The sequence below is a fragment of the Eriocheir sinensis genome, chromosome 10, assembly GCF_024679095.1.
Source record: "Eriocheir sinensis breed Jianghai 21 chromosome 10, ASM2467909v1, whole genome shotgun sequence".
Lineage (NCBI taxonomy): Eukaryota > Metazoa > Arthropoda > Malacostraca > Decapoda > Varunidae > Eriocheir > Eriocheir sinensis.
Window position 1 is genome coordinate 4,145,368 of NC_066518.1, and position 11,155 is coordinate 4,156,522.

General features: G+C 37.6%; 1 protein-coding gene across 3 annotated transcripts; it reads right to left on the bottom strand.

Moving 5' to 3' along the window:
• Positions 1-237: 237 nt before the first annotated feature.
• Positions 238-8,376, bottom strand: LOC126996468 (keratinocyte-associated protein 2-like). 3 transcript variants are annotated; one of them, XM_050856938.1, is made up of 6 exons: positions 8,257-8,364; positions 6,328-6,354; positions 5,813-5,845; positions 2,078-2,232; positions 1,031-1,161; positions 238-562 (listed from the first exon to the last, which is right to left on the bottom strand). In XM_050856938.1, exons 1-6 carry the CDS (start codon positions 8,258-8,260, stop codon positions 460-462), a joined length of 453 nt encoding a protein of 150 aa, XP_050712895.1. In that variant the 5' UTR covers positions 8,261-8,364; the 3' UTR covers positions 238-459. The 3 variants fall into 3 exon arrangements, with proteins under 3 accessions (XP_050712895.1, XP_050712894.1, XP_050712896.1); XM_050856937.1 differs by lacking the exon at positions 8,257-8,364 and adding an exon at positions 8,202-8,229; XM_050856939.1 differs by lacking the exon at positions 5,813-5,845 and having other exon boundaries at positions 8,257-8,376.
• Between the last annotated feature and the right edge of the window lie 2,779 nt (positions 8,377-11,155).

Below are 11,155 nucleotides of genomic sequence, written 5' to 3' on the forward strand. Positions count from 1 at the left end.
TTATAAATGATTCATCAGGTCTCTTGCATCCTTTACTGAAATTTAATTTTTCAGTTACTTGCCAATCTAAAAAGTTAAAGAAGATCCAACTGGTCATAACTATGGCCATGTCTGCATATTGTTATAGCAAACTGAAAGGTCCACTTAGATCTCTAAAATTCCATGAAAAATTAAGAGCAAAAATCATCTGCAGCGCTCAGAACCACTGGTTTCCATTGGGATGTAGGTGGGCACATGAATACTTTTCTCCTTTATTACAAAACTTTGCTCCTACATATGCATTAGAAATTCAATAAAACTGTTTTGGATAACAAAAGACAGTATATTCATATTCATCACAGAATACTAATACATTTTAAATGAATGAACAAGTGAATTTTAACAAGCAAACTTTCTTTTCTAGGTATGAAATGTATATGTGACCAGTGGTCTGCCTTTGACATCAGATTTCCAGTTTCTTTACTTTTTCTTTTTTGAACCTGACACTGAAGGAGCAGCGGGAGTGGTGCTGGACTGCCCCATCTTGTTGATGTAGTAGAGCCCAACCATGGAGCAAAGAAGGCTGAAATTTAATGAGCCATGTTACATACTAATTTACTTCTCTCGAAAAATAATTTTGAACAAAGAACTCCTCAAATGATATTCTACCACACTCAATTAACAAAGAAAACATTGGAATATTAAATTTATATTTAGTTTCAGCCCATAATATAAATATCACATTCTTGTCAACATTACTATAAACAGACAGTATGTCAAACACATTAATGTCCATATTTTTGAGAAATCTTTTGAGTTGAGCCAATGGAGAGCAATTTTCAAGTTGGGATTATATACATGAATGATCTTTGGGTCAAATAAATGGTTATATAGTACTACACATATACCCCAGAAAGGGTTCCTGTGGTCACATCATATTAAGAAATCAAACCTGAAGACTTATTTCATTGACATAAAGCTTGTTATTCATTATCACATTTAAGACATGAATATTCCTTTTAGCATTAGGAAATAGCTGATGACTACCTACCATACAGTAACTGACACCCGATGCACCATGCCAGCTGCTGAGCATGCCAGAACCATGCAAAGGGCCACTTCTGGTATGACCCGGGCCTGGAACCCTTTGCCAAATACAATGTTCTCCAAGTTGCTCACAGCCTGTTATAGAGTTAAGGAAATACTAGGGGTACAATAAGGATAACTCTTAGCCCTGCCTCTGAATATTTTTCATTTATGTAACCTGTTTACTAATAGAGTGGATAAGTATAGGAGAGAAAGAGTAGGTAGGTGTGGGATTGAGTGTGCTGAGATGGAGTGCTGGAACAGGGAAAGTTGAAGACACTTGTGGTGGGGCCACCTCTGTGAGGGAGGTTTCCATGAGGGAGCATGGTGTTGGAGATTTACATAGATAGAATCTGTTTATAAATTTGATTTTCAATGCTACTATCCATCACTCTACATCTCTGATATCTGGTCCCTATATGACCAGTTTCTCTGAAGGAGTGGTCATGACAGACACCTCCAATTTTCCCTTCTAACTTCCTTTTCATGCATTCAATATTTTACCTAACAACTTTCCTTTTAAAACTCATCCCCATTTTTACAGCAAGAGGCACCTCAAGGGCAAAACAAAAATATAAAAGAAAAAAACCCACAGCAGTTCTGAGATAGAATAAAAAGGTCTTTATACTTTCCTTTTAAAAGTGTTCGTCATAATGAGAAAATACTGAAAAAGGGGTATACAAATCATCCCACTGTTATACAACCACACCATATATGAACATTCTCATTCAACTGCCCATTCATCACACAGAGGCATTTGCATCCTTGTACTTGATTCCTTCAACATGCCCTCCCACAACATACATATATTCTCAAGACATCCCACAGACTGCTAACCCTAACATAAGTCTTTCCATATTACCTATCATCTACATAAGTCTTTCCATATTACCTATCATCTAAACACTAATGTGAGTCAAGATTATAATAAATGACAAGCAACTTTATATGACAACTGCAGTGCTTAAAATTCTAATATCTACCCATAACCACTCTGCAGTTAAAAGGATACAGTCAACATGAAAATGAAGAGCCAGGATGCAACATATCCAGCGATGAGGGTCATTAGCCTGGTTGAGGCCAATGGGTTCTTGTACATTTGCAGTGTTGAGAATACTAACAAACAGCACAGGATGGACAGACCAAAGGAGGCTGGAGTGCTCACACCTGCCAGCACATAAAATAAGATTTTAGAATACACATAACAAGAAGTATTGTAAGTCCCGAGTTATCATGAAGTATTTAGACACTAACAAGTAAATTATGTATATATATAATGTATTATTCATGAGTTTATAGTGAATAAAATCAGATATTTAAACTAAATAATGCACTTACATATGGTAATGTATTGTTCAAATATGTTAATTTGTATGCGTACTAGTTATACAAACATACTCTATCTAAAATCTATATTAAGTTGTCCCTCATAAAAAGTGCACTTTGGATTTTGTGCAAAATCAGCAGCATTTTGATGTGTGCAGTGACTACACTAGAAAGTACAGTAAAGACAAAATGTTTAGTGGTAGCTTGAACATATATGATAGTATTCCAGCCACATTAAAGTGAGCCATTATACTGAGGAAGGTGATGGTAATAATAATGATAATGATAATAATCAATAGTTAATAATAATAATAATAATAATAATAAAAAAATAATAATAATAGTAAATATTATTATTATTATTGCTATTATAGTAATAAAAAAAGAGACTGATTTGGGATGATTGAATCATTGGGGAGTCTGGTAATCAAGGTGAGCTCAGCAAAGATTCAGATCAGATTTTTGCCACTCATATGCCAATCAGAGTAGAAAGTCAGTAATTGTACATTAATGGATTTGGAGAAAGCATATAAAAAGGCTGCAGGGGGAGCTTTGTGGGACACTTAAGATTTCTGGTAATTAGCAACTTTGCATTTAACACTATCCTGTACTCCAAAAGTAGGACAAATTGTAAAACTATAAAACTCAAGTTTAGTGGAAACTGCATAAGGAAGCTCAGAGGGTATGCTGACAATAAGAAAGTTGGCTTTTGAGAAGAGGCAGACTTATTTTGTTGAGTTTAAATTACCCTACAGAGTATGGAGTTAAATGAAATGAAACAAACCACTGCCTATTAATCTGCATGATATACTATTCATCTAGGCAGGCGAGGTTGAGCTGTACTAAGTATTAGCAGTCAGAGGAGGCTCAAAACAAATGTTAACAAGGACAAGGTATACATCTGAAAGAATGGAAAAGTAGATAATTCTGTAACATTCTACGGGTACAAATACCATAAAAAAACAAGATATGTACGTATAGGGAAATCTTGTGAGGTTAAAGGAAAATGATGATTTTCAGTGACTAAAAGTTGTCTAAATGGGAGTATGGAGAGACACTGAAGTCAAAGTCATAGTATAGCAAGGAAGGTACTGAACAGAATCTAGAGGGACTGGATGAAGAGTGAGAGAGGAGTGAGGCAAGGTTGCATTCTATCACCAACCCTGTTTAGTTTGTACACAGAGGAACTATAAAAAAATAGCAGTCAAGTTGAGAAGAATGAATGTAGGAGTGAGAGATGGAGAGGATACAATACGTATGCTGTTATATACGGATAATGCAGTCATATGGGATGGTGTACTTTTTGGGAAAGGCATATGAAAGCAACCCCGAGATATAAGGTGAGGCTGGAGCAAATGGAGAAATCAAGATTAATAAGAGAGGTACACCTGTGGAATAAAATAGATAGCAAATGAGTGTAGAAATGTGGAAGTGTGAAAGACAGGAATAGTATGTTAAGAGGTGCATCAACCTTTTGAGGGTAGTAAGAATCTGGTTGAATGGAGAATGACAAAGAGAAACAGAGAGGGGTTTGAGTAGAATGTAAGAAAGGAAAAATGAGATATATAGATAAAGAAGTGAAAGATAAAGGACTAAACAAGTAAATGAAAAGAAAAGAAACTCTGGATTGGTACAAAGAGAAAGAGGCCCCAAAGTATGAGAACTAGAATGAGGAAAGCCTGGGAGGTGATCTTTTCTGAGCTAGAGCAAAGTGTACGGATGTGAATACATGGAACTACAGGTAGTCTGAGTGCTGCAACAAATTGTGTCAGGTGTGTGACAGGGATGTGTAAGAGACTAAGGAGCATATCGTGCTATAATGTAAAAAGTATACCAGAGAGAATGAAAATGATGCAAGTGTTTCTGACTGAGATGGGATGTAAAGTGAATGTGTTTGTTGAGAGAACTTGACAAGTGGATAGTACTACTGCTGGGGCTGACTAGAGAGACATGAATGAGTGATTGAAGCAGTGAAAGAGTTCCTGGAAAGAATGTGACATGCAAGATATAGGGAATAGTATCTTGTTTCATGAAGAGTAATGTCTGTCTGGTCTGTTTTGTTTCTTTTCACAGGAGCTGGTTATAAAGGCTGGACTTGTCAGCAATCTTGTCACCTGTGACGTCAAAAATCAAGCTCAACCACACGTTAACTGATAGCAATGAAAATTCTGCACCTCACAATGAAAGTAAAGGTCAAGTAAGTTTTCACCGAAATACACCAGCGGATCCTCTGCTCCCACTGCAAACAAATAGTGACCTACAGCTAACCTTTACTCTTGAACTCTAAACCAAAACCAAGTTTTATGGTAGCCACTACATATATTAATTTTCAATTGCTATAGATTCTGTATACATAACAGCTCCCTTTGTATCTATTATCTTCAGAAACTACAAATTAAGCAGCCTTAAATATCAGGGGGTGTATTAATAAAAACTTTTAGCTTTTCTTTTCAAGGGGTACTAGGTCTTCTTCTTCTGGTGGTTATTACCTCACTTCCCAGAAGGTGGAGTGAATATCATTACTTTTGCCATGTAGCAGCTTGGTTGCTTATGATTACAGCCTCAAGTTTGGGCTATATAACAAAGATTTAAGGTTTATAAGATTTTCTGGTATTAATCAGTTACATTTCTGAACATACTAAGTTGAGTATTTAGGATGATATGAGCTGCCCTGCTTGTCGACATTTGCTGAACATAAACAAACCAACCCAGCTTATAAGGTAGTGAAAGTACACTCCGAGGACTATACACTTTTGGAGGCTTTTAAGAAATACTAAAAGTAAACTTGCTATTTCTAGAAGTTAGAAGGAAACCTTGAAGAAATCTCTGCTTTGAAAGTTAAATTTCACTTTCAAAGTCTTTATTAATACAGCCCCAGGTAATGTGTAAAGATCTTATCACATCCTACTATTTTACGAGTTTTGTTAGTTGGTATTGAAATAAATTACATTACATTTCCTCCTCCATCACAAAAAAAGGTAGTACATACATCATGAAAATTTTACTTACATTAAAAGTTCTATTAAAAGAGGAGTAAGATAAGCAAATTGACCACACAATAAAAAAAATGCAGAAATATATGCACCAGTCATAGCAAACAACAAAATGATTAATGAAAATCAGTTTAATAACATTTTTTTGCCTGGGATATATACAAGTTGAGCAGAATACATTCTGGTCTGTCCTTTCTTAATTCTATATCAAAAGCCTATATGTATTACATAATTTGGATATTCATCCAAATCTTAACCCAGTTTAAAATTAAATGAATGTTAAATTCCTGAAAGTCAAGCCCATGGATACTGATACTCTGTGTAAGGGGTAGCAACCAGTAATTATGGTTTGTTCATTACAGAGACGCCAGACATTATCTAATCTTTGGTTAAAACACTTACGGTATTGTTAAATTTTCATTCATTACCTTTTTTTGTGTGTGAAGGCAACTGAGTAGCAACTGAAACATGTGGGTGTGTTAGTTGAATGTTCAAAACCTCAACAAACAGAAATCAATCCAAATATTTTTGTTATTTTTGTCGCATTCAAAGTCACTTGTTAGTATCAACAAGAAGCATTACATTCTCACACAAGCCAAACTCTGGTGTTAGTTTATATGCAACCCTCAAACTCTGAATAGACTTGTGTTTCTTATACTATTCAATGTTAGTCAGCATAAAACTTAATCAAACAGCAAAGAACTCTCCGGGAATGGACAGTGAGTGCAAGAAAAAAGGATCTCAAAAAGGGAAAAAAAAGTTCACACAAGCTAAATGTGCCTATTTAAGAGTAGTGTGTTGCTAAAACTGTATTTGTGTTGTGGCTACTGAATATCTATTGGAATCAAATGCAGCCTTGTGCAGGTAATCAAGAGTAAATGCACAAGCATTCAGCAATCATGTGACTCAAGCAAATGCCTCACTAACACTTGGTTATACTTACGATATTCAGAGTCTCTTATATTACCACCTGAAAATATCATTTAGATTATGTACATAGTCTGACTCAAAATATCTCTTACAGACCTATAACTTTTCTTATAAGTTACAACACTATTAACTGTTGATAGGAGTCATTTAGATGATCTTTATATATTAGTCTTTCCTCCTTCCAACCAATAACTTCATAATAAATGTTTTCCTTCAAAATAATATGGACCAAAAGTGGGCTGAGCATAGGTTTGTTTTATGGATGAGTTCATATCTCATGTCCAACTTAGTCAATTGCTCTTCTGTTGTCATATATGTCTTCAATTGACTTTCAAACCTTCCATAAAACCGCAGGAAAAAATGTAAAGCTGAGAACAAGTGTGAAAGTAGCCATGAATTGTGTGTGTGAACCTGCATAGCCTCGGGTTGCTGAGCCCAATGCGATGAAATGTGAAGACACAGGGAAGTCAAGGGGAGAGGAGCCCCCTGTTCATAAGAGCCTGTTGGAGTGTAGCTGTGGGGGTTGGCTGCTGCACGGCTCAATGGAACTCTCAGCTGCCCGTGACCACATAGGTTCTCACACACATTTCATGACTATTTTCACTCTTGCTTTTTTTTTTTTATCTCTGTGCTCTTCTGTGTTTTGTTGTTGTTGTTGTCGTAGATTTAGGTATCATCACCATGGCCAGTCTGGGGACCCGCCGTTTCAACACATCTGCTCCATCTTCAAGTACGTTAGTAGAGGACATACATGACAGCAGAACAACAATTGGCCTAGTAGGAAATAAGATACATACTGACTCCTCCATAAAACCAATCTTCACGGTGGGCTGGGATCATGCTTTCTGATCATGTTAATGACTTTTATTATCTACGTATATCAACAGATTGTATCCTTTGGTTCTCCTGAAGGATACTGGCAGCTACCCTGGGCCTGAGCTGGAAGGAACAGACTTTATATAGCTTCTACAGAGGGTCCTGACGTTAGTGACTTTTATTATCTATGTATATCAACAGATTGTATCCTTTGGTTCTCCTGAAGGATACTGGCAGCTACCCTGGGCCTGAGCTGGAAGGGAACAGACTTTATATAACTTCTACAGAGGGTGAGTCCTGACGTTTGCTGGACTCAATTTCTACTCTCAAAACAGTGAAAAATTCCCTCCTTCCATTGAATACTCGAGACCTACATCTAGTCAACCTAGGGACCTTTTAATTTATGCAGTTCTGAACAAAGTAGGAACAACCGGCTAAGGTAAAGATTCGTTTTAGTACCGTGCCAGTATTTCATTACCTACTGGCACGGTACTAAAACGAATCTTAACCAAGGCGAATACAGTGACGGGTGTAAGACTAGATAAAAAAACTGTACTAACGAAGCGGCAACGGATTATACTGGGACCTTTTAATTTAGTAAGTAGCAACAAGAGGCGAATACAGTGACGGGTGTAAAACTAGATAAAAGAAACTGTACTAACCAAGCGGCAACGGATTATACTGGGACCTTTTAATTTAGTAAGTAGCAACAAGAAGTGAATACAGTGACGGGTGTAAGAGTAGATAAAAAAACTGAACTAACCAAGCTACAAAGGATCATTATTATCCTGTCAAGTAACCTAACATAACCAAGCGGCAAAGGATTATACCACCTGTCAAGACTATCTATACCATCTGTCAAGACTATTTATACCACCTGTCAAGACTATTTATACCACCTGTCAAGACTATTTATACCACCTGTCAAGACTATTTATACCACCTGTCAAGACTATTTATACCACCTGTCAAGACTATTTATACCACCTGTCAAGTAACCTAACCCTCAGCCGTGGGGCGCGGGGCCGGTGCATTGCCCTGATCGAGTATCCGTTGACGGCGTTTACATACAATTAACACCCATTTTGCAAGTTATTTCCTTCTCTGTGTGTGTAGGAGGACTGACCCATCGCGGCGGTGTGCAGGAGAGGAGTAGGAGCCAGCAACGAGGGTAGGGATAAGAAGTGACAGCCGCCCTTGTGCCGCCCAGCCAGCGCCTCACACGTCACCTTGGTCCTGGGCTGGGCTGTTGGATGTTTACTATGGAGGGGCTTTATTATTATTATTATTATTATTATTATTATTATTATTATTATTATTATTATTATTATTATTATTATTGTCGTCACCATTATCATCCTTATTGACTAAATCCATGTGAAAGGGCTTCAACCACTCACTCAATATAAAAAGTTACTATTTCTATATAATCATTTCACAATATAAAGCAGCCTATATCAAGCGCCTTATTGTAAATGTTAATTATTATTATTATTTTTTTTTTTTAGTATTCAAGCATATATTCGTCGCTTGCCTCCCGTGCTGGGGTGAACATTGTCCTGTCATCATGATTACATCATCTCTCTCATTCACTCAACCACACATTCACATAAAGCTAGAGGCGTAACAACATATAAGTGTATTGAAGAAAATAAAAAAAGTAAACTAAACACAGCGAGAGTTATGTGCCCTGGTTGAACTCCAGCGTGAATCTGACGTTTGTAAAAATGTCAGGACACCAAGTAGGGTGTTGTGCGTGTTCAGAGAAACACCTGTTAGATTTGAGCTCACCTGTCCCTGACCCCACAGGTCACCCTTACATGTCTCTTCCTGTGGGCCCCCCCCCCCCCCCCCCCGGTTCAACAATAATAACAATATTATAAAAAAAAAGGGTGGGAATGATACAAGACTCGCTTAATAGCAGCTGACGCGGCAGAATTATATTGGGACTAGCGACAAAAGTACACAAGTTTTATATATATATATATATATATATATATATATATATATATATATATATATATATATATATATATATATATATATATATATATATATATATATTTGGTATCAAACGAAAGCAAATTAAATGTATTATTCATAAATGGGAAGAAATATGGTTGAATACTAAAAAAATAAAATAAATAAATAAATAAAATAACATGTATAATAAGGCGCTTAATATAGGTTGATTTATATAGTGAAATGATTACATAAAAATAATAACTTTTTATATAGATATCTCAAAATGGTTTTAATACAAGATAGTCAACATATTGAAGTGTTCATATATGAATTTTTATGCAGATATATCATTTTTTTGTGGCGTCAGGAAGGTTTTTCGTCGCGGCGCGTGAAATGAGTCAGATTCGGCGAATGTTCATCGCGACTTCCGGTCGAGTTCGAGCGAAAACTACTGAAGCTAGGAAGGTGTTCTTAGTGTCAAATAAAAGCTATTTTAATACAGATCAATAATCAGAAAAGAAAAATTGGAAAACATTAAATAATCATATATATAAAAGTTATAAGCAAAAACCTAAGACGTGTCCAAATCGCGGCAAAAGGGCCGAGAAACAGGTTATTTTGTGACGGCTCGACGACGGACTTAGAATCGAACTATCAAAAAATCCTTCGAACTGGTTAAACTACATTACCAAGAGGGGTTACATGCCAAATTACAGCCTTCTAGAGGCAATAGCAGGGCCACACTAGATAAAAACGTTAAAATGTCTGGAGTTCGTCAACATCTCTCTCAACAGGGTTTACGTTTCGAGCTCTCGCGACCGAAACTACTGGGAGTAGGGAAAAGTTATGCACCATTTTGGAAAGCACATTGGCAGGGCTAAATCATTTATTAAATAAGTTTTTTGAAATCCTAAAAAATGAGTGGGTTTCAAGGTTGGGAACTCAAAAATACGTTTTTTTCGAGTTTTTTTTTGCGAATTTATTCGATTTTCGACCCTTTCGAATCGGTTTTCGAGCCCAGCCGCTAATCATTAAATATAGCCCTTGCATTTTGCCGTCGACTGATACCAATAACTTTTCTGTAGTCCCAGAAATAAGGGAGTTATGGCGATTCGCACCAAAGCGGTTGATTTTCCAAAATACGCGGCTTAATGACAAGGCTGGGGCAAGTGTCCGTTCCATATGTATAGGTTTCACTGCAGATATAAATGCTGGACTTTTGTGTTCACACTCCCTGGGGGTATGAATTCCCTTTTAGAAAATAAGACCAGTAACACATCCCGCCCGTTCCTATATATACTAACGGCTCGGCCACAACCACCATGACCTCCACCGCTGCCACCATGACCTCCACCGCTGCCACCATGACCTCCACCGCTGCCACCACCCCCACCTCTGTATCTGACTAGGATTAGTAACCTTATTCCTCGTTTATGCTTCTTAGCCACACACACACACACACACACACACACACACACACACACACACACACACACACGGCATTCGGCGGGCGTGGATGATATATGTTAGAATAGTTAGATCCTCTGTGTGTGTGTGTGTGAGAGAGAGAGAGAGAGAGAGAGAGAGAGAGAGAGAGAGAGAGAGAGAGAGAGAGAGAGAGAGAGAGAGAGAGAGAGAGAGAGAGAGAGAGAGAGAGAGAGAGAGAGAGAGAATGTCATGAAGCAGCACCAAGTTCAACAAGAAGGTAGATCAAGAACCCAACGGGACACATGAACTTTAGGGAGCCACTAGCTGGGTAGGAGGCAGCCCAGTACCAGCCAGCCCTCAGCCAACACTTCAGCTTGAGTCGGGCGTTGGAAGGACGGGAAAAGGAGTGCCAGGGAAAACAACGGCGCAGGCATTGTTTCCATATTCCTAACGCACTCTATACCACGCGACACATCAATAAAAAAAAGCGCGTTATTCAGGTCCGTATTCTTCAGCTTGAGTCGGGCGTTGGAAGGACGGGAAAAGGAGTGCCAGGGAAAACAACGGCGCAGGCATTGTTTCCATATTCCTAACGCACTTTATACCACAAGATACATCAATAAAAATGCAGC